Below are 24944 nucleotides of genomic sequence, written 5' to 3'. Positions count from 1 at the left end.
TTTGATGTGGGGGGTAGTTCAGAGGGTTTCTCTTTGAATCACAGATGCCTCCTCTAAATTTCAGTCCTGTCTGCCATGAAGCTGTGAAATGCAGAGCTTAATCTTTAGTGGGACCATGATCTGGCTTCCCAGCGGCCAAGTGTCAAAACCTCTCCTCCAATCTATCCAGCTAGAACCTTAAATGGCAGAGCTCTGTCCAGTTGCATGCCCATTGTTTATAGCTGTCACAGGAGAATGCACAGATGTGCTCCACCAGCCTCTAGTCAAACTAAAAGGCAAAGAGTTTAAGAGCAGAGAAATGCCCACTATCTAGAAGTGGCATTTCTAAGCTATTAATGACAAACCACCTTTACCACAGGAGAGGGTTTGTCATTGTGAATCCAATAGTAGGAAACTTTATGATGCTGCTCCACTGCAGTGTACTATTGCAGCTATCTGCAATCTACTATTACACCACTGGCAAGGCTTATTCGATCTTTTGGCTTTTCCGTTGTCTCTTACGCTAGGATACTCAAATAATAGTTCTGGTATCCAATAACCTAGTAGAAACAGCTGGGCATTGCAACAATTGCATGGGTCAGATTGACAGCTGGATAAAGGTTAACTGCCTAAATCTAAATTCTAGAAAGACAGAGGTTCTTATCTGGGCAGTGACACCTCTTTCTGCTCACCCAGTTGGTGTCCTAAGGAAATGGGACCATTTCCTTTGCCCATCCGGAAAGTGAGAAAGCTTGACATTGTCTTTGATGGCAAACTAATTTCCAAAGACCAGATCAACACCCCGGTCTCTTCAGTTTTTTTTCATGTTAAAAAGGATCAGGAAGATCTGTTCATTTAATCCACCCACCCTATCCAGACTGGGTTATGGGAATACTTTATTTCTAAACATACACATAATATTTCTCCAGAAACCACAGATGCTGCAAAATGCATCAGCAATTCTTTTTCTAGGCATACCGAAATATCAATCGGTGACCCAAATATTGGTCAAATTGCATTAGCTTCTAATTGTAAAAAGAATCAAGTTCAAATCATTATGCATAGCCTTCAAGGCATAACATAATGATGGCCCAGATTTCTTGAGAGATCGTTTCATCTGCAATACTCCATCAAGAAATCTACAAATAAGATACAATAGCGGCGTGGGCCATAGGACAAAGCACTAGTGTATAGTAGTATTCATATATAACTAATATATGCTCAACTTCATGTGACCCGACTGCTAAGCGATTACAAACATTCAAAGATCCGAGAAATGAGAAGGAGCATAAAATTGTTATGATTAATTTTGCTCAATTAGCAACATTACAACAAATGATATGTGGTGTTAATGATTGAATAGACAATCAATTTCCTCGGGAGTCTTGTGCATCGATTTCAATCCACTTTATTGATGTTTTATTCATTATAACAATTGCCCATCAGCCAAGCCAACATGTTTCATCCTTGCAGACTTCATCTTGGTTGGGTTATTGCTCAATTCCTAATACTACACGGAATGCAGAAATATCAAATAAATCAATATCCAGTGAAGGTTCCAGGTTGTAGATTGGGTGGTTTAGTACCTCCTGTTCAATCTTAATCATTCAATTCACAGGTCCATGTCAGGGGGAATGATTAAGATTGAACAGGGGGTACTAAACCACCCAATCTTATATGACTGGAGGGACAAAGGCACTCTTGAGTGGGATGAATATTGCTTCTTCAAACGTAACTATCCCAAATTGGCCATTCTATACCTTCTCCCTAAGGTTAACGAAGACAGTAACAACCCTCCAGGCAGACCCAGTGCTTCTTCCCGAGGCAGGGTTCTGTAAACCATCTCTAGATATGTGCACCACTTTCTTAGAGATCAGGAGTTGACGGTCCCATCGTACGTCAGAGACACAAAAGTATTTTTAGGAAAAATCAATGACATTGAATGGTAGAGTAAGTATATATTGATTACCCTAGATGTCACCTCGGTATACACCATCACCGACTATGAACAAGGTATAGCTGCCTGTTCCAAATATTTCTCCAGAAGACCTTTGCGATACTTGGATCATACTAATATGCTCCAACACAATAGCATCTTTATGTTTAATGGCACCATATACAGGCAGATTGACTGGACTGCCATGGGGACATGCTTTGCACCAAGCTTTACTAATCTGTTTCTGGGGGCATGGGAGGATGAAATTGTCAACTACAGTGCCACCTTCCCTGAGGCGGAACTGGTGGTCCTACAGCTTCGGTAAATAGATGACCTGTTTGTTATCTGGAGAGGCACTGAAGCTGGCGCTGACAAACTGAACTTTAATAAACGCAACTTAACCCTCACTAGCAGCAAGAGCAAACACTCCGTTGAATTTCTTAACGTCAAGGCCGAGAATGCCAACAATGTGGTAAATATTCGCTTTTATAGAAAAGCCACTGCTCGCAACAGTTTGCTACAGGCCACGAGTAGTGACCCTAACAAACTCAAATGGTGTATTCCATATGGAAGAACTACTCAGGGCGAGATGCATTTGCAACACTGAAGAATCATTCCTAACAGAAAAAGAAACCATGATTGAGAGATTTACTGTATAAGGTTACCCCACTTGGGCCCTCAATAAGGCTTTGGAAAAAGTCAGCCTAGTGAAAAGGGCAACCACCCTAATTAACAAATACACTGACACTATTGCTATGAGTGAGGATATGACCAGGGTCATTCTCACTTACAACAGTAATTCTAATGACATACAGAAGAACCTTACAAAAACTGGGACATCCTAATGAATGACACAGTGATTGGGCAATCCATACTGAGAAGACCACCTACAGGAAGGGACGCAGTTTCAGGAACATCCTGGTACATGGTGATATAACGACTGTTGAACAAGCCAGAGGACATAATCTCCAAGGTCTCTTCCCATGTTGACACTGCAAAGCATGTCACAGCAGCCGCATGAGGAAATAATACTCTACCCCGGCCGGGGTCTGTGCAGGTAAGAGTGGTGAGGCGGTGGGGGGATGTCGATGGACGATGACAAGGGAAAATGTATTAAATAATTAATTTCCCCTCATTATCGTTTAAATGAATCCACCCCCCAACTGCCCCCACCACTCTTACCTGCACAGTCTGCGGCTGCTCTACCCCCCAAGAGCAACACTAACAGAATTATTCTGCAGTTCTTGTCTTGTAGTATATCCTTTGTTTTATACATCTTAGAATGTCCTTGTGACTTGAGATACGTTGGCAGCATCACCTTCATGGTAAAGAAATGGATTCATGAACACATGAGGTCCATTACCAACAAAGACTACCATTACCTGATAGCTAGACACTTTGAAACCCTCTTGAAACTAACTCTAGAGTAGGTAATAGGACTCTCAACTGCAGGAAGAGAGAATCTAAATACTAAATACATCATCAATCTCTCAAAGAGATATCCGGGTGGGCAGAAATGGGTATACATCTACAGGAGGAGTAGAGCATGTCACATATGACACTTTTATCTGTTTTCATTTCATGGCCTTTTTATTTGCTACTTCAGAATGACTCTCTTACCTGGCTTTTTCCTTCTGTTCTCCCTCCTTTTTCCCTTCACTCACTGCATTGCTATTCTTCTCCTTACCTTATGTGCTTCCTGTTCTTGTTCTTTTTGTAAACAGTTATGAGAACGATTGAATCTCTATTTTAACCAATGCTATACATATTGTCTGTTTTACAGGAGGAAGGAAGGGGCCACCAGAACGAGTCAGTGACCACCACACGGGCACCCTACCCTTTTCTTCATGAGGTATCCATTTGATACTCCACCTGCACGAGATTAGATGTCTATTTTTACTTTTATTATTTTATCATTATTGTCAAGTTTTCTTTTCTTTTCAATATTGCGTCGTATATATCTTGGGCGCTGTTGTCCTTACACTAGGCATGTTTATTCTATGCGTATAATTACCATTACAACCCACTTGGGCTCCAGAAAATGCTTGATCTATCAGTCAACACTTGCCTGTTACTTTGGAGGGTTTGCTTTTTGCAACATCTTCCTGTTGCGGTTCTAAGTGGGGCCGCATACTGTGGTATTTTGTCACCGGAGTTTTCTGCGATGCGGTTTCCGGGTATGCTCTTGCATCCGGGCATACCATCTTATGGGTAGGCATACCAATCATGCACTTACATCATGGCACTCGCCTTTATCACAAATGTGTACTGCATTATTAATGCCCCGTGCAATGACAGTTACGTAAGCACTTTATGACTGATCCATACAAACTATGAATTCTCGAATGGACATGGCAAACGTATTCTAATTTATATTCATATTGGTTACTATAATGATTAGGACTGTATTATGTCGTCTCTGTATATTTCACAGTGATGTTTGCATAGTTTTCCTCTTGTTTAGAACATATTCCAAGATGGCAATCATGCTGACACTATAAGCATTGACAAGTCCTATCACTATGTTGTTTGAAGCTATGTAATGATGCCCATTTTGTATGTACTGTTGTGGGATCAAGACTGCTGGTCAGTCGAAACGCGTTACCGATTAATCAAGTCAATACATCTACTTCACTGCTTCGGATCCACTGCATGAGCTTTACTTTGAAACTTTGCAACATTTAATTACCAGCATGCTCCGCCACCTCCCTTGGGTCACGGGTTTTAGCAGTATTAGATTTTAAGATCAGAAAAGTAATTTGATTACTGTATGCGGCAAAAGAAGGCCCTTCCATCTTAAGAAATATCTCTATATATAGTGCTTGATCCCGATAGTGTACAACAGGTGACAAATGACAATCAGTAGAAAATGTCCCTTATCTGTTTAATGAGAGTATATAGAAAGGGAAGGGCTTCATGCACAAAATCAAATACTGTTCCAAAATGCACAAAGGGAATCCCTATGCAGGACAAAGTCAAAGCGGAACATGAGAAGTTTTTTGCCGCAAATAAAAAAAAGCTTTTCGAGTCACCCAAGCCAACTTCTCCTCTTTTCATAGCTGGATGGGTGAACTGATGGGGTGTGCGTCAAACTCCATTGTCTTAAAAAATACATCTTGCTTGGTCAATTTCCCTTCCCTCAATCAGTTAAATGTTGGCAGTGGTGAAAGGTATCAAATGGTTTACCACATTGGATTTGTCGGCTGCCTATCACCAAGTGAGGCTGCATTTTGCAAGTAGAGCACTCACACCATTTTAGTTGTTTTCAGTTCCATTGCATGAAAATTTGGAATTGGCATTTGCTGTCATAGTATTCCAGAGGCTTATTAGGGGGTTGTTCGGAAACATGACAGAGGTGATCTATATTCAGGATGTGCTGGTGATGTGTAGATAGAAGAAAGAGCACATTGTGATCTTAAGGAGGAAAAGAAGGGTCTGAGAGAAGAAGTCAGTATGTTCAAATTTGTTGAAAATGAGGTCATATACTTGGGTCATGAGGAAAGTTGGAAAATAATTGCGTCTAAGGAAAGCGGTCAGAGATGTACCAGTGTCTCAAAGCAAGGATGACCTCGAATCTTGACATGTGGGGGGGAAGTAACAACATTTTATTCTCAGTTTGTTCGCAAGCTTTCAGACAAGCCATTTGTGTTGAGACTACTTCTGAATTCTAATTCTAGGTGTATATGGTCTAGTAACTGTTCAATGCCTTTCAACATCATCATGCATGTTCTTTATGAAGCTTCTTATTTTCAAGGTTATGATTTCTGTGGGAAAGCCATTATAGCCACCAGTACTAGTAACACGCATTGGCATAGCCAATAGGTCTCGCCTTTGGGACCTTATAAGTGTTTAGTTATCCAGCACAATATCCTTGGTGCAACAACATGAACTGTTGCATGGCTAAACACTTATAAGGTCCCAAAGGCGAGACCTATTGGCTATGGCATGAAAAAATTTATTTAAAATAGCGTTATGGTTCAGGTAGTGCAAGCACTGTGCCACTGACGTTAAAATAGCCAGGAGTTTCCCTGAAAAACCATAGTTAAGATGACACTATAGTTCCACATAAAAATCTAAAAATCCCTGAAAGTCACAAGTTGTCCAGTGCACAAAGCATAACCATCAAAATAAAAAATTGCCCTGAAATGGTTTGTTTGTGAACTCACAACATTTAACCAATAAACAAACGGATGTAACAAAACAAAATCATTAAATAATAGCTCATATGCAATCAAAAATATTCTACTGTATTCTTGTCAAAGGAAACATGATTTGTTATGTCACTAATGTAATTTCTAATGTATAAGGCCTTGAGCTGGTAATTTTTGTTTGTTTATTGGACCATAACTGACCGCGGATCACGATAAGTGAAAAAAGATGTTTATCCAGACCCAACGAATATGAAGTTACATCTATAGTTTTAGGTGAAAACCACGCTGATTAGCCCATGTGACTTTTAGCAGAATTGTTTCCTTCTCTCATGTCATATAAATTCTCTGACACAAAAAACCAGGGTATTCTCCTGCCACTTAACTGTACTGTTATAATAACATGGATTTTTTCCTCTGTACTCTTGCATTTATTAATACAATTTCAATTTCAATTATTTACAATTTATTCCGAGCATGCTTTGTGGCCACCTTTATGTTCACTGTGTAGCGCTTCTGGATGGCAAAACCAATTTCTAGGTGTGAAGTATCTGGAGCTGTTCGACATGTTGTGTTACAGATTAGTTCACAGGTTGTGCAGTTGTGAAGGACTTTTCAAAAATTCTGTCAGCCACCCCACTGAGTGCCCCGCCACCTTCCAAGGGAGCTTCCCAAGAGAAACTGAGGCACCGTCAGTCTTGTGAGGGACCCACATACTTCACTCCCCAGACAAGTCACTCCTAGGTTCCTTTGTGGGGGGGGGGGCGATGTGAGTCTTGAATCTTCTGAGTAGTATCCTCTTAACCTCTTGGATGCTATGGGAATTCCCCTGCTGTGCTGGGATTTCGCGATCCTCGCACATTCATGACGAGCTGGGCTCGTCATGAGCGTAGCAGGAGGCTACTGCATGACGAGCCCAGCTCGTCATGAGCGTCGAAGGGGTTAAGAAAATAGCACTCAACCATGGGACTTCCTTGTACAAATCCGTGTCTACAGAATACACTATTTGTAGCTACAAAGCATCTCTTATTGCAGCCAAAGTGAGCGACTCTGTTGACTGTTTCTTATCACCATTTTCTTGGAGAACTGCTTCCGAGCACGTCCAGCAAGTAAATAGAAGCTTACTATAGTGAGGCTTCGGCTGGTGCAAGGGCGCCGTGATTAATTGGGGGGACGTCTTTCTAAACAAGTAGGTGTGCATATGGAGGCGGCAAATTGGGTGGCGCGTTAACTTTTGCAGTGCTTCAAATCCTTGGTTTCTCTACTGTACTTAAACTAAATAGCCTGCTTTATTAAATGCCTCTTTTTTTCACCTTCTCCATCAATCACGCACGCACTTGACAAACATGGATTTTTGTGTACAGTTAGCCCGCGAGAAATGGAAGAGACGCATTTCTAGCAAGGGCATCGGAAATGCCGGAGAGGCAGGAACTGTTCGGGGGTAAATATAGCAGCCTATTAACAGATTGCGAGAGGGTCTGTGAAATTGTCTTGTCTGGCATGAGGGTTAACACTTAAGTGCTGCGCGAGAGGAGCTGGACCAGTCTGCCCAAGTGCAGACCGTGTTTAAAACTGGAGTGAAGCGGGAAGCTGCTTTCTGGCCGTCCCATGCTCGTTTGTCAAGTATGCGGCTCCGTTAATCAAAGGGAGAATGAGATGTGCGGTCGCAACCAGGGTCAACAGCCAGGGTTCGATGTACGCCGACATCATTAGCAACAAGGTCGGCGGCGAAAGTGAAAACGCCACGATCACCAGGTCCATTGCAACCACCAGCTGTGTCATGAATGTGAAGCGCGTGCTACAGCAAGACATTTAGTTTCAATTATCATGCCCGTGTCAGGGCAGGATAATTGAAACCACATGGCTGCCGTGTTGGCAACCGACACCAATAGGCCATGGGCGGAGCAATGCACCCGCCTTTGGCCAATTGCGTGCTGTCTTTGTTAAAAAGAGGCACGCAAAGGCCAATAGCGTGGGCCAAAACAAAAAGCACATGCACGAGCGTGTGCGATTCTTAGGTTAGTTTGCAAAGCCCTTACATGAAGTCTTAGCCAGAACAGCGCATGCGCGCTGTTCCTGGCTCGACCTAAACAGGGCTTAGGTCAAGTATGTTCATATGTGGATCAATCTGGAAAGGAGGCTGTTGTTGCATACCTCTCCAAGTCACAATCTCCTGCTGCTGAGAGTTTTTAAGAACACTTGTCATGCATGTGGGCTAGAACATTTCAGCAAGTTCATTTGGGTAAAAAACCTTTGTTGGAAGTAATCACAAACCCCTCACCAAGCTACAGAGGGTTTGTTGAATGCTTACACTAGAATTGCCCACTTGTCAAAGAAGTTACAAGACTTCATTCATAAGGTGAAGTATATATTAGGGATAAACTGCAGATTTTTTGTACTATGTCAATTCCCAAGTGCAAAGGCAATCATGAATGGGAAAAATACAGTGTGACGAGTATCATGCTAGTGTGATATAAGGAAGGGAAGCCATAACCAAGGGCGGATGTCAAAGTGCCTATGCAGGTGATAAAGAATTGAAGGTGGCTAGAGAATATATCAGAGAAGGCTGCCAAGTAAGGAAGCCAATACTGAACTTTTAAATAGTTATGGGCAATACATGATGAAGTTTGCGTACATTTTCTATTGAATGGTGATAAAATGTTGCCCACTGCTGGACTGAGTGAACAAATATTTTTATTAAGCTATGAAGGTCCTATGGGAATATCCAGGACTCAGAAGAACATCAAAGATGTGTATCCATGGCACAGTATTGACTTGGAAGTCAAAAAAGAAGTATGGAACCGTGTGGTTTCTGAAAGAGCTGATTAAACATAGAAAACTTTAAAATTACAGTTGTTGCCTCTACAGAGCTCATCCATACCGTGGGAGAGCATGGCACTAGATAAACAGTGCTCTGGCTGGGACTGGTACTGTGGAGTGGTGGTTCCAACAAGTACATTGTTGTATTGATTGATCTGTTTTCGAAATAGGTTGAGTTAAAATTAGTTGATAAAGTAAATATGAATATTGTGATTCCCTTTCTTGATGAATAATTTGTGAGACATGGACAACAAGCCGGCCTTTCGACAGTTACTGGTGTGCAATTCAGATCTGGGAAGTTGCTGCAATATTTAGATTGTTCTGGTATTACGCAAATATTAGCACCTGTGAATCACTCTGATGGTGACCAAGCAGTAGAAAGGTGAAATCCTGTGAATATAGGATTAATTTGCGACGGACGTTGTGGGAATACAGGGTGATGAATCAGGAGATTACTGGTGAAAGTGTATTGACAATCTTGCATGGATGGGTACCGTACCTGAAGAGCAATCCAGGTGGATGAAGAGAGGTAGGATGGTGCGATGAAACCCAGATGTTGTTAGGGAGCAAATGATCAAGTTACTGGTAAAATACAAGTAGGAAAGGAGAAATGTGCCATTTGTACCTTTCGGTGTGCTTCTTTACGGAATGTTGGGTATTGTGTACTTATCAGGAATTTTAGAATTGAATTGGAAGGGAAAAGGTGACAGTTGGTGGTGTGGAAGTGTATGGTTGTGCTGCAGTGCAGCCTGATGGAGTCTGCTTCCTGAATAACCAAATCCACGCTCCGCTTCCCACGATTGCGCCCAGAGTAGAGGGTACAAACATTACCTGTCCCTTTAAAGAATAGTTCAATGACATACTTCACATAATAGCATAATTAAGGAAAAGTGCATGAAATGTAAATTTACTAGGAAGCACCTGGGTAGAAAGCACAACTCCCAAAATATAAATAGTCAGAGGTTTTGAAGAAAAGAACATTCTGAGTTAGATAATTTTGTGCAAATATGAATCTGCACAGAGTTCAGAATGATCAATTTTGCAATAATTATCGCACCTCGCTGTTTGCCAATGAAAGATTTCGGAAGGTCAAACCTGCAGAAATCAATTGTGAAAAAGCCCAAAACTTGCAAAATTTGGAATTTAGTCTGTAATTACAAATGTCATGTGTTGTTCTTTATTTAGTTGAGAAAAACCTGCTAAATACTATGTGTGTGGTAAATACCTCACCCTTTTCTGACCTACCCTTAATAACCTGGTCTTTACCAACTTATACTTTCAACAAGAAGTCTATCACTTTTCACTATGCAAATGTATTACTCTGTCCTACAAAACCATTTCTAGAGCAAACCCATATGTTTTTTAGGTATGGCATTGGCCAATATCTTTGTTTTTAATTATATAATATACTAACAGTGGCAAGCAATCTTTATCCAGTGTTCTGTTGGTGTGTCATTCAGAATTTCCTTTCACCCACTACATCATACAACACGGTGCAATGGGTCAGCCCACTTCAGCCATTGGCTAACCTCACTGTGAGTGAAAGTGCTCTGCTCTTTCACAAGAGGCTCACCTGCACGGAAACTATTTCCCTTTTGTGCAGGGACTACAATGGCAGTGTGCACTTTTTGAGACCAAAAAATATTTTACATTTGTTTGTCAATTTTTTGTATATTGTTTACAGCCCAGCTGATCCCTTAATAATAACAAAGGACCAAACAAAACAAACATTGAAAAAGCCTAAAGGTTGGCAGGCGTGCTTACCCGTGTATTATTCCGTTCAGCCTTCAATTCTGAAATCTCTTCTTCTTTCTCCAGGAGCTGTTCCCTGGACACATTTAATTCCCTGGTCAATGTTGCAAACTCCTAAAAGAAAAGAAAAAGAAAACGTTAGCATGTTCTTATCACACAATGATTTTACAAAAGGAGAGCAAAGTGACTGACGTTGATCAGACCATCACCCTACTAATAAATATTTAGACAGGTTGGTAGGTTGCACTACATTAGTATTAAATGCCTTGCAGAATTACTCAGATGGGGGTTTATTTCAGCCTTGGAGGCCGAACAACGTTGAACTTCTTCGACTATGAAAAACTGAAACAGCCTATGGAGAATGTCTGAATTGGTCTACGCGTTTCTAAGAGAAACAAGAGACATTGAGTGATATATTACCACCATCTCACAAGTAGATAATGGATTTAGGGCCAGCTAATGTTTTAATAGGCATCTCACCTTTTCCTGAGGTCTGAACTGACATTTTAGAGGTAGCAGTACCTAGGATTGCTTGAACTCAGTAGAAATGGTCATCCCCCATGACCTCAACCTCTGTTACATCTACATATCACATCATAATCACTAATTACTATATCCCCACACAATCACATTGATTGTAGTCCACATCAACTGGGATAATACGTCTACGACCTGGTATTTTACACTTACTTTCTAAAATGTTAATAAACTGCCTTTTGAAGTATGCTATGTTGACAGTATATTTAAAAAGACATTTAATGAACACAGTTTAGAAATTATTATTTTTTTAAAGTATATTGGGGCATTTTTTAAATTTTATACCAAGAAATTAAATAGTAATAATAATCTAACATTTTAGCAATTTGTCAGTTTCATTGGAGCAGAATATTTTGAAGTAACTATATACAATGAAACATTTCATTTCCATAGATTCATTGTTTTTAAGTTAGTGTTATTTCAATAATTAAATATAAAATGACGCATTGTGCCAGCATTGAAGGTTTGCCCTTGCGACCATCATATTTAAAACATCTGCACAGTAAAGGTTTTTGTATTGAGAAAGTAAACTCCCAGAACAGCGATGTATTTCCTTTCTTCTAACGTGTAGGGGTAATTCTATATTTTCTCTGCCTGCTGTCATTGTGATGTTGTGGTGGCTGTTTGGTGGATGGGCCACCGGATCAAATCTTTATACTAGAATATGCTCTTCCGGTGTAAAAATATCATTTTCCCTACCTCATCAGAAAAAGGGGCACTCACGAGTTTGCACGAGGGAGCACAGCCAATTGATAGCGATCATACTTTGAGACCCTAAATCAACAATTGTTGAGTGCATATGCGTGCACAGAAGACTAAAAATCACGCAATACAATACATCACTAAAAAGTCTGTTCAATAAATTTAAATATCCCTGTGATGCTAAATGAAGAACCTGCATTTTTCCACATGATGATATTGTATTGTTGCCCCCCACAATATATAAGAAATTGAATTTGATGTCAGATCATTTATAAGGGATTTCTAGTTTTACACAAATCACAAAGTGGTACTGCACAGACACAAGTAATAAACGCCACCACTGCCACCAAAATAAGAAAATTGGGTTATTAGTTGTGGAGGGTGAAACCCCACTCAGGCTACAACCACAATCCTCATCAGGGTGAACCATAAAAGTCATTAAATTAAGCTATTCTTAACTCTATGGTAACTTGGAACAAAACGGTCATGTTTAACTTAGATGCAAGGTGTAAAGTTGTTATGCAGCACACAAACAGTAATAAAGTGAAAACACAAGAACAATCTCAAACCAATTTAGAAAAAATAGAGTAAACTTTAATGAATAGAATAATACTAGAACAATAAGAATCTAATCAGTAGAACCGGAGAAATATTATTTTTTGAATACTAAATCGAAAATAGTGGCAAAAAGTGCAAAGCGCCAACTACAGTTATCTTGTTGCACTACACTGGGGGAAAGTCAAAAGTTAAGGTCAACCGTGATGGATCGCTGGTTGAACACAAGCACCAGGTTAGTCCAGCTGAGAACTTAACTTCTAAGTCTGGCATGGAGACTTCTGTTCACGGTTCACAAGCAGCAGGGCACTGCTGTAGCAGCAGGGCCTCATTCTTCTGTAACTTCCACCGGTCTAGCAGTGTTCTGATGAGCAGCTCTGGAGGTCCAAAATGTATACCTGGTACCAGTATTTATGTGGGGCTACTCCCCGCCCTACCCCCACATCTGGTTCAGGAAAGTTTTCCCCCTTCCCCTGTCATGGTTTCAAACTGTCTGGGGGTGACTTAGGGAAGGGCAGGCCTGGTGTCAGGTTCCTTTGTGTGTGCATTAGGCAAAGCCTTTTAAAGTGTAAGTGGGGGTGGGTGCAGCCTATCATGTTCATACCTAAGCCCCTTTGTGACAATCTCTGGAAGTAAAACAAGAAACACATTCACAGTCATGTGACCCACTGCACTGGCAGAAGGCAAAAGTGGTTGGCCCGAGAATATGCCATCTTTATGAAGGTGGTACAAAAAGGGGTGGTGATGGACGGAGAATCAGAACCCATCAAACACTCACACCCAGTCAAATGATCTGGGTTTGATCCATCACCGTTCTTTAGCCCACTCTGCCACCCCAGTTCAGACATGGCTATATGCAAATCAGTCTGACCCTGTGCCTCATGGGAACAGTCCAGCCCGAACTGCCAAGCCATGCCTTCCCTGGACCGGAAACAAGCTTCCGAGGACCGGTTTCTGGCATTCCAGCCGTCTTCAGCCCGGCTTGCTTGAATCCAGTGGCAAAGTGAGCAAGGGACTCGCGTCTGAGCATACCCTGCCACACTTATGGTGGCCAAAGCGGTACAAAAGGGGGTGGTGATGGATGCAGCATCAGAACCAATCAAACACTCACACCCAGTCAAAAGAGCTGGGTTTGATCCATCACCGTTCTTTAGCCCACTCTGCCACCCCAGTTCAGACATGCCTATATGCAAATCAGTCTGACCCTGTGCCTCATGGGAACAGTCCAGCCCGAACTGCCAAGCCATGCCTTCCCTGGACCGGAAACAAGCTTCCGAGGACCGGTTTCTGGCATTCCAGCCGTCTTCAGCCCGGCTTGCTTGAATCCAGTGTCAAAGTGAGCAAGGGACTCACGTCTGAGCATACCCTGCCACACTTATGGTGGCCAAAGCGGTACAAAAGGGGGTGGTGATGGACGGAGCATCAGAACCAATCAAACACTCACACCCAGTCAAAAGATCTGGGTTTGATCCATCACCGTTCTTTAGCCCCCTCTGCCACCCCAGTTCAGACATGGCTATATGCAAATCAGTCTGACCCTGTGCCTCATGGGAACAGTCCAGCCCGAACTGCCAAGCCATGCCTTCCCTGGACCAGAAACAAGCTTCCGAGGACCGGTTTCTGGCATTCCAGCCATCTTCAGCCCGGCTTGCTTGAATCCAGTGGCAAAGTGAGCAAGGGACTCACGTCTGAGCATACCCTGCCACACTTATGGTGGCCAAAGCGGTACAAAAGGGGATGGTGATGGACGGAGCATCAGAACCAATCAAACACTCACACCCAGTCAAAAGATCTGGGTTTGATCCATCACCGTTCTTCAGCCCACTCTGCCACCCCAGTTCAGACATGGCTATATGCAAATCAGTTTGACCCTGTGCCTCATGGGAACAGTCCAGCCCGAACTGCCAAGCCATGCCTTCCCTGGACCAGAAACAAGCTTCCGAGGACCGGTTTCTGGGATTCCAGCCGTCTTCAGGCCGGCTTGCTTGAATCCAGTGGCAAAGTGAGCAAGGGACTCACGTCTGAGCATACCCTGCCACACTTATGGTGGCCAAAACAGTACAAAAGGGGGGGGTGATGGATGGAGCATCAGAACCAATCAAACACTCACACCCAGTCAAAAGATCTGGGTTTGATCCATCACCGTTCTTTAGCCCACTCTGCCACCCCAGTTCAGACAGGGCTATATGCAAATCAGTCTGACCCTGTGCCTCATGGGAACAGTCCAGCTAGAACTGCCAAGCCATGCCTTCCCTGGACCGGAAACAAGCTTCCGAGGACCGGTTTCTGGCATTCCAGCCGTCTTCAGCCCGTCTTGCTTGAATCCAGTGACAAAGTGAGCATGGGACTCACGTCTGAGAATACCCTGCCACACTTATGGTGGCCAAAGCAGTACAAAAGGGGGTGGTGATGGACGGAGCATCAGAACCAATCAAACACTCACACCCAGTCAAAAGATCTGGGTTTGATCCATCACCGTTCTTTAGCCCACTCTGCCACCCCAGTTCAGACATGGCTATATGCAAATCAGTCTGACCCTGTGCCTCATGGGAACAGTCCAGCCCGAACTGCCAAGCCAACCCCTTTTGTACCGCTTTGGCCGCCATAAGTGTGGCAGGGTATGCTCAGACGTGAGTCCCTTGCTCATTTTGCCAATGGATTCAAGCAAGCCGGGCTGAAGACGGCTGGAATGCCAGAAACCGGTCCTCAGAAGCTTGTTTCCGGTCCAGGGAAGGCATGGCTTGGAAGTTCGGGCTGGACTGTTCCCATGAGGCACAGGGTCAGACTGATTTGCATATAGCCATGTCTGAACTGGGGTGGCAGAGTGGGCTAAAGAACGGTGATGGATCAAACCCAGATCTTTTGACTGGGTGTGAGTGTTTGATTGGTTCAGATGCTCCGTCCATCACCACCCCCTTTTGTACCGCTTTGGCCGCCATAAGTGTGGCAGGGTATGCTCAGACGTGAGTCCCTTGCTCACTTTGCCACTGGATTCAAGCAAGCCGGGCGGAAGACGGCTGGAATGCCAGAAACCGGTCCTCGGAAGCTTGTTTTTGGTCCAGGGAAGGCATGGCTTGACAGTTTGGGCTGGACTGTTCCCATGAGGCACAGGGCCAGACTGATTTGCATATAGCTATGTCTGAACTGGGGTGGCAGAGTGGGCTAAGGAACAGTGATGGATCAAACCCAGATCTTTTGACTGGGTGTGAGTGTTTGATTGGTTCAGATGCTCCGTCTATCACCACCCCCTTTTGTACCGCTTTGGCCCCCATAAGTGTGGCAGGTTATGCTCAGACGTGAGTCCCTTGCTCACTTTGCCACTGGATTCATGCAAGCTGGGCTGAAGACGGCTGGAATGCCAGAAACCGGTCCTCGGAAGCTTGTTTCCGGTCCAGGGAAGGCATGGCTTGGCAGTTCGGGCTGGACTGTTCCCATGAGGCACAGGGTCAGACTGATTTGCATATAGCCATGTCTGAACTGGGGTGGCAGAGTGGGCTAAAGAACGGTGATGGATCAAACCCAGATCCTTTGACTGGGTGTGAGTGTTTGATTGGTTCAGATGCTCCGTCCATCACCAACCCCTTTTGTACTACATCTTTATGAAGGTAGCATTTTAGGCAACGTAACTTAAAATCCAATTTCGCGATTAAAAAGGATTTTATTTTAAATTACAATTCATTTGAGGGTAAAAAGCCTATCTCTACCTGCTGCTGATCTAAAGTTAGCCCTTCTTACATATAATAAGGTAACGCCGAGTTAGTCAATGGGAGAGATTGACCTTACATCAGTGAAAAAAGACTTTAGGAGTTTTTCATTGCCAGAACGTGTAAAATTTAAGCAAACATGTCCTACATTTTAACTACAATGCACCCTGCGTTGTGAGCTTTAAAGGCCTATGCTGGAAGTGACCTATGAGTATTAAAAAGGAAGGTTGGGGCTTGTCAAAAGATTTATTTATCCAGGTTGAAATGGCAATTTAAAGAGCTGCTGCCCACGAGTAGCATTTAATTTACAGGCCCTGGGTACTTGTAGTACCATTTACTAGGGGCTTACAAGTTGTTTAGATGTGCCAAATGGGTTGTGCCACTTTTGCCATGTTTGAAGGAGAGAACATGTGCACTGTAGCACTGGTTAGCAGTTGTGAAATCCACAGAGTCCTAAAATCAACATAAACAAAACCAGCAAACCTGAGGGGTAAAGGCAAAAGGTTTGGTAGAATACTACATCAAGGATGTCGGGTCTAATGTGTTGCCCCAGCTGAAAGCACGGAGAACTATCCATCCACATGGGAGTTTTCATAGCTACAGTGGAAAACCCAGAAAAAAGACCATCTGCATTGGTGTGGTCTGTCCCAGGGCAATGTTCCACTGTAAGGTTCATTTCTTGTAGGTAGATGGACCACCATAACAGTTTTGGATTTTCATCCCCCACCTGAATTAACCATCTGAGGGGTCTGTCGTCTGAACCCAGAAATGAGTTTCAAATATGTATGGTCTCAACTTCTTCAGTGCCCAGACCACTTCAAAGGCTTCTTTTGCTATAGCACTCCACGACTGTTACCTGGGGAGTAGCCTCCTGCTGATGAAGGCTACAGGTTGATCAAATACCCTGATCATTCACCTGTTTGAGCACAGCCCCAATTCTTTGTTCAGATGTTTCTGCTTGCACAAGGAATTCCCTGGGGAAGGCAGGTTCCTTGAGCATTTGTGCTGTGCACATGGCCTCCTTTAAGGTGTCAAAAGCATTCTGTAGGCGTGGCCAAGACAACAATGGTGGCGGGAGCACTTCAGGTGGTTATATGTTATTACAACGAACTCCGTTGTAACGCATGCCTTTACCACGCATGCGTTACAACGGAATACTATTTTCACGCATAACCTTCTCCACGTTTTTTCCGTGGTGACGTGTTACGTAAAAAAAAAAAACGGCAGTTTCCTTCCTCTACGATGCCGATTCCCTGCACTTCTCTAATTAAGGTTAGTGGTTTTTTTTTGAGGGGGGGGGAAACCTCCCCCCATCCCCCATTTTTTATTGTACCCTTTACCACACATGCCTTTACTACGGACCTCGTAGTAAACGTATGCGTGGTAAAGGTTTTAGTTGGAACCACGCATGCGTTGTAATGCATGCGTGGTTAAGCTTTTCGTTGAAACGGCCGCGTTGTAGTGGCCGTTTCCCCTTCAGGTAGGTCTGCGGCTGAAAGGACCAGAAGGCACTCCATCCTGAGATGCCCCTGACCCAAGCGGGGTGAGGTGAAAGCCTGGACCCACCACTGGTGCCAGGGGAGGATGTCGGCCTTGCAAGTATGGCTCAGGTGGTTGCAAGGAAGCACAGGAGAGAGACCAAGGCCATAATTACAGACTGAACAGCGCGGTCCTATGATGGGAGCAGCCTGTGGTGTCGAGAGGCACCCCGGAACCAGGATGATGCAAGGGCAGACAGCTTGGGACCGTGAGCACTCCGGAGGCAGATCGGAAGGGAAGGGCCGGACACGAGCCACACAGCAGAAACAAGTGTCCCTGCCTGTTGCCCCCGTGAAAGAATGGTACCTGTCTCAGTTGCCTTAGAGGAGTCTGGGGCAGGGTGCTTTGAAATTTGGTGTCTGGACAGCGGAGAAGCAGGGGCCAGGTTCCATTTGGTGGAGGGATCATGGCAGGCCCACACTGGTACCTCCCGGGAATGGCGTGACCCCACCACAGGACTAACCAGGGGCAACCCGGTCGGTGCTCAACCACAACAGGGCACCAGTGGCAGGACCAGAGGCCAGCCTACAGGTGCAGTCCTGCGGGTACCCGCCCTCAGAGTCCCCCCTCAGTTTTACTGACAGACTAATACTTACCCTGGGGATATACCCAGGATCAGGTGGTGGTAAACTGGGAGTACAGGGCGCTGCTCGACACCCAAAGAATTCTTATGACGGGGCGGAATTGGAGGGCCAATTTGCAGAACCAGGATGGTGATGGTGTGCTCTAATCACTCCAAAATGGCACCACCAACCACGACACCGGAGATCAGGGTGAACCCAAAGCTCTGAGGAGTGGGACCCCATGAAGGTGCATACAGAAATGATCATGGTAGTGATACATGACACTAAGGTGGTGCTGGATGTGGGCCTGCTATATTCTGACCAAAAGAAGCTTGCGGGTAAGGTTGCTGAGACAGAGAATATCTTGGCTGTGGTCTCGCCCTTGGTGTTTGAGAGGGTCTCCCAGATTAAGCAATTACAGCAGGCTGTCCTACATTTAATGGACTGATTGGAGGATACTGAGAGCTGCTCCAGGATTACCAATGTACACTTGATTGGAATCCCTGAAAAGGTGGGAGGTCCAATAGCTGAACTTTTTGTGTAACAATGGTTGTTGGAGACTGTGCTGGGTGGATGGCCCTCCAACATGTACATGGTAACGCAAGTCCACAGGATCCCTGGAAGGCCTACCCCTCAGGCCAATGATCTCCTGATTGCTTAACTATAGAGACTGAAACCACATCCTACAAATGGCACGGTCAAATGGCCCATGGTCTATCAACGGCAATCCAGTGAATATATACCCTGATTATACAAGAGAAGTCAAAAGACAAAGGGAGACCTTCTTGCTGGTCAAAAGGCGCTCACAGTGCCTAAATCTAAAATATGCCACATTATTCACAGCCAAAATGGGGGTGACTACCTCTGAAGAATCTCACTTTTTCACCACCACACAGGAGACCTGGGAGTGAATGAAGCCAAGGGGGTATACGCTCCTGCTCCCAAAGGTCACACCAATGACAGCTAATGATATCATTTGAAGGACACATGCAAGAGGAGGAGGACACTGAGGTAGAGGTGAACTAAGGGGCATAAGTTAGTCAGCTTGCATGCAGGTCTAGGCCATCACATACAATTGCAAATCATCTCTTTGTGTTGATTGTTGAAATGAACGCAGAATATTACAGAGAGGGTGAAAGGTGCCTTGGGCATTGGGATAACAGATAGTTTGAAACTCGAAGCATGAGGAGACATAGAGGGTTGGGAGTTTAGGGTGGGCAACAGGGCTTATAGGGTGAAGAGCAAGGCACAATGGCAACTGTTGGAAATTTCCAATGCCGTCCCCTTATGTTCGCTGTTCCACATCACACAATGGCCCCCAAACATCAAGGGCACACTGACCCAGAGACGTCCCTCATGATCCTTTCCTGAAATATTAATGGCCTGGGGAAAAACTAAAGAGGGGAGCATGTTGAAATTACTAGCTCAATATGCCCCGAACATTGACCTAGTCCAAGAAGTGCACCAACTGGGAAATAAATGTGAGTTGCTGTGAAGGGGCAAGTATACACTTTTAGCACATTTGGGCTTCTCGGCGGCCGACTCCCAGGGCACATGTATCCTGGAATGTAAGTTGCTGCTGTATCTAATCACACAGACTTGGTTAGACCCACAGGGATGCTAGGAGGCAGTGAGAAACATGTGGCAGGGTAAGGAACTCTATGTGGCTTTATGGTACTGTCCCCGGGGTCTTCAATCAAAGGGCCTCAAAGCTATGGCGGACTGGACCATGAAAATTACAGAGGCGCCTCTGGTGTAAATTTGACCCTACACAGTGTGCTTGACATGGTGTCCATAGGAGGCGGGCCCCCTGGGGTGGATACCAGATTAACTGCATTACTGACAGCCTGGGAAACACAGATTACTGACGAGCCATACATCTGGGACTGCAACACTACTCCTTTGCAGCTAATGTTATGCAGTCGATGTCAAACCTCGACTAGTTTCTGATCCCAGCACATCTTTTGGGACATTGCAAGGCAGTGCACTACCTTCTCAGGGGGAATTTCAGAGTATGCGACTCTGAGCCTGAAGCTAACACAGCCCACTTCCCACACTGTCCTGGGTTGGAGACTTGAACCATGGGTGTTGACGGGCTCTGAGACCCCTCAGAAAGCTTGTGGGAGGCGTACAAAACAGTGATCAGGGACCAATTTATTGCACATGGGCTAGGTAAAAGAAGGACAGGAATAGAGGAGCAAGGGAGTTAGAGGCAAAGCTGACAACCTGGGAAGCCCAATACACTTTGCATCCGGACCCTCACATAGCAGCTTGGATAGAGATTTCAAGGGACAAATACCGAGCCCTGAGCATCAAGAGACACAGAGGCTCTACAGGTCCAAATAATATAGACTGCACGAAATGGGTAACAAAGTCGGGTTGCTATGTACATGGATCTTGCTGACTCCTTAAGAGACCTATACTCCTCTCTTATGAACACAGACCATACTCGGAACCAGGTTAGTCCAGCTGAAAACTTACCTTCTAAGTCTGGCATGGAGACTTCTGGAGGCTGTGAGGAGGAGGCAGGGTGTTGAGGACGCTCATCACTGTAGAGCGTAGAGTCAGTTAGGCATCGTGGATTGTCGTCACTGTAGCGTGAAGAACTGGTCCTCTGTTGCCAGTCACTGTGGATAGTTTTGTTGGCTTGAAGAGCAGGTTTCCCCAGAGCTTCACGTTGTTTTTTTTTACATGGGTACTTCGCAACGTGGTCAAATCACTTTGAGACATGCCGTACAATGGCAGATCCGCAAGGGAGCCACCTCATGATCTCCAGCAGGCAGACTTTGTCCTGATTCACAAACAAGGGAAACCCCCTCAATGTTGTTCATATTATAGGCCAATCTCTCTCCACAACTTTGAGACGAAGATGCTCTGAAATGTTCTGGCGATCCGGCTGATGAACGTGATCCAAATAATTGCTGCACCAGGCCATTCCACTTTCATACCCTAAAATTCTGACAGGCACCATCTGTGGCACCAATTTTGGTGGCTGGCACGGAAGGTGCAAGTACATGAACCGGCCGCTCTTCTGGCACTGGACCCAGCCAAAACTTTGGCATAGTCCTTTATACTGGCACTACTGCAGAGGATGAGCTTTGGCCCCTCTTTCTGAGGATAGGTACACCCACTTAACACCGGACCTACTGCATGTGTTTGGATCAACAGGGTAGTATTGGAGGAGTTCATGCTAGGAAGAGGAATACAACAGGGATGCCCCCACTGTCTCCCCTCCTCTTTGCGAATGCAATGGAACCTCTAGCCAACTTTATAAGGAGGGACACTCTTCTCCGGGGCTTGCGGTTGGACCCCGACTGGTAGTATATTGTCTAACTTTACATTAACGATGTCCTCCTCCACCTGGCAGAGCCAGAAGATTCAGTCCATAGGACACTTTAGATCTTCGTGGTCCTTGGCCGATGCCCCGGACTACGCATCAAAAAGGAGAAATCATGTATTTTCCCCCTGGTGGGATCGGATGGCGGCCAAGGGAGGAATGGAGGTACCTGATACCTGTTGAGGAAATGGATTCCAATACCTGGACCTACATCACTAGGGATCCGCAGCTCTGAGAACAATCTAGTCATAATCCTAGAGGAATATAAGCGAGAAGTGGACCACTGGCACAGGATGCCTATATCTTTGCTGGGCCATGCAGCTCTGTACAAAATTATATATTTCCATGAAATTCATGTACACACTTCAAAACTCTGTTTCTGGTCCCAGAGTGGTTTTTCGGGCAGGACGATGCCACCACCAGACTCCGTTGTGATATGATGATGCTGGCAACACTCATACGGACAACCTTTGATGGGGGCATCGCAACACTGAACTTACGATTGTATTACTAGGGACCCAACTGGTAGTAATAAATGATTGGTCCTTCACAGAACAACATGAGCCCATGCTGCTGGTTGACCGGTGGCCCATGGAACCACAGGGGGTATTTCCAACTGCTTTATGGGAGTGGAAGACTGGACCCAATACCACCCCTGACAGCGATGGTGATTAAGGCTTGGAGGGAAGCAAACAAACGATGGATTGGGACAGCAAAATTATGCAGGAAGCCCCCCTGTGGGACGCAGAGACAGTGGCCAGTATACAGATGGTGCAGGGCAATGAGAAGTGGAACTTACTGGGAACATATGGTCTGTAGAGAGCACAATGTAATTTGTGGATCTCCACATGTGACTGGTGAGCGTCTAGACCTCATGATAGAAGTGGCGGCCCTGGAAAAGTAGTCGGAACCTTTACAACTACTGGAAAGATAAGAGATAAAAAAGACTGCCACAGTTGATCTCATTGTGGGACACCACACAGCTCTAAAACTTAAACGCAAGCCCAGGCAAAGATACAATATTAGTCATTTGTTAATCAAGACCATTACAATGCATAGAAAAATTCAAAAGGGTTTCTCGTGTTTTAATTTTCTTTTCTTTAGTTGCTCCAGCCAACACGTGTTTTGTCGACCGGGATTAACCCACGACTTCCTCAGGGCTGTATTAATGTAACGCAGTCGGTAAACCTCTGTACCAGTTATAATTATAATTCCGTCCCGGCCAGTCGACGTGTTCTAAGAGGAGACGTCCCAGCGCCGTGCCTCCTAAGCAACATACCGGCACAACTCAAGGGGCTCCTAGCCATGACGTACAATGTCTCAACACATCAAAGCATCCAGAAGTAATATACAGCACTTTTCAAAGGGCTTGGGAAGCTAAGAGGCACATAGGTCACCCTTCATATCACTAAAGAGATTAAACCGATGGTGCAGAACCACCACAGAGTTCCACTGCATCTTCAACCACAAGTGGAGGAAGAACCTAAGAGCCTGCTTGAACAATACATCATCGTGCCGGCAGATGGGCCAGCTCCGTGGGTGGCTCCCATTGTCCCTGTACCAAAGAAGAATAGACACAAAAACGCATCTGGGAAGACATGCGTCTACCAAACACAGCTACAAACACAACACCCTGGTCCAGACGTGAATGACATTGATCAGCCGTCTAAATGGAACCTGCATATTTTCCAAGATAGATCCCTTCAAAGGCTACCATCAACTAGAACTCGAACCCCAGTCACGAAACATCATAATATTCTCCACACACCTAGGAATGTTGCACTACAAACGGCTAAGCTTTTGGGTGTCATGCGTGGCTGAAATCTTTCAGGAAATGATGAGGAGAGTGATAAGGCCAGTAAGAAAATGTATGAACTACAGCAATGACATCCTGGTGTTCAGTCGCACAAAAGAAGTACATAACAAAGCTCTAAGGGAAGTGTGCAGTTGTCTGAAGAAGCTGGGCTAACGCTCAATGAGGACAAGTGTGAACTAGAGAAGACAGAACTTATCTATTTTGGGCGCATCTGCTCACTGGAAGGAATGTTGCCAGATCTGAACAAGGTCGAGACACTTACAAAAACCAGAGCCCCAGCTTATGTAGCAGACACTACTGCTCCCGCTACATCAAGTACTTTGCAACAGTAAGCACCCCACTCAGAACACTCACCAAACAAGGACAGCTATTCACTTGGACCCAAGAGGATGAAAAGGCATTCGCAAACAACAAGAGGGCTGTCACATCAGTGGGCTACCTTACCTACTTTGACATGTCACTGTGCACTGAACTCACAGTAGACACCAGGTGCACTAAACTTACAGTAGACGCCAGCCCTGTGGGACATGGGGCAACCCTGGCTCAACACCAGATGGGGCATGGCTCTCCAAGGAGAACTGTAGCATATGTGAACAAGAGCGTGACCGAAGTGGAAAAGGCATACTCGCCGCCTGAAAAAGAAAGACTGGCAGCTGTGTGGGCTTGTGAACACCATCAAATGTTCCTGGATGGAAAACCATTCACAATAATAACAGACCACCAAGCACTGGTCACTATCTGCAGCAACCCGAACACCAAAATTCCACCGCACATTGAGAGGTGGGGAATACGGCGGATGGGCTATGATTTCAATATAATAAACAAGTTAGGGTAAGAACACAACAGGGCCGACTAAGTATTGAGACAACCTCTGCCAAGTACCCAACCATCACCTTCCATGGCATACAAATACATGAACTTTGAGCTCAGGCAAAACACCCATGCACGGAATACTGTGGAGGAACTCATACAGGAATCTGAGGCAGACGTCACACTGAAAGCAGTGAAAAGCATCATGAAGCCGCAATGGTGGAGGTACGCACACAACAACAGTCAGCTTGACAAAGAGGTCAATAACAAGATCCTCACAAACATGTGGAGAAAGTATTGTCTGAAATGGAACTTGGAAGAGTCTTTTGAGGCAACCTCATAGTCATACCACAAACCATTTGCTGACGAACAATCAATCTCACACGAGAGTCACATGAGGATGGTGCAACCAAGACAATGTCGAGAGAAAGAGTATGGTTCCTGCGTCTACACCAAAAAAGTGATCCTGACGTGCCACCTCTGGCAGGCCATGGGGAGAGCCCTCAAACAAGAGCAACTACTAATGCCTGACCTCGGTGATGCCATGTGGTTGACACTAGCCACAGACTTCTATGGGCCACTAGGCACTGGGGGATACCTACTGGTAATAATTGATGAATTCTCCCATTTCCCCCTTGTGCACTAGATGGCATCCATGTCAGCAGCGACCATTTTACACATCCTACACTAAATCTTCTCAGCATGAGGCATCCCACTAAATCTCAAGACTGACAACGGACCTACGT

General features: G+C 44.8%; 1 protein-coding gene across 1 annotated transcript in view; it reads right to left on the bottom strand.

Annotated features, from left to right (window-relative positions):
* Positions 1–24944, bottom strand: part of PPFIA4 (PPFI scaffold protein A4) — a 1997086-nt gene that overhangs the window by 1511725 nt on the left and 460417 nt on the right. Inside the window, exon 2 of the mRNA XM_078644121.1 lies at positions 10648–10749. Coding sequence (XP_078500247.1) covers positions 10648–10749 — 102 coding nt within the window. The remainder of the gene's footprint in view (positions 1–10647; positions 10750–24944) is intronic.

Source organism: Lissotriton helveticus, chromosome 5_1, assembly GCF_964261635.1.
Source record: "Lissotriton helveticus chromosome 5_1, aLisHel1.1, whole genome shotgun sequence".
Classification (NCBI taxonomy): domain Eukaryota; kingdom Metazoa; phylum Chordata; class Amphibia; order Caudata; family Salamandridae; genus Lissotriton; species Lissotriton helveticus.
The sequence above is the reverse complement of the archived record's forward strand: the minus strand, read 5'-3'. Positions and strand labels throughout refer to the sequence as shown.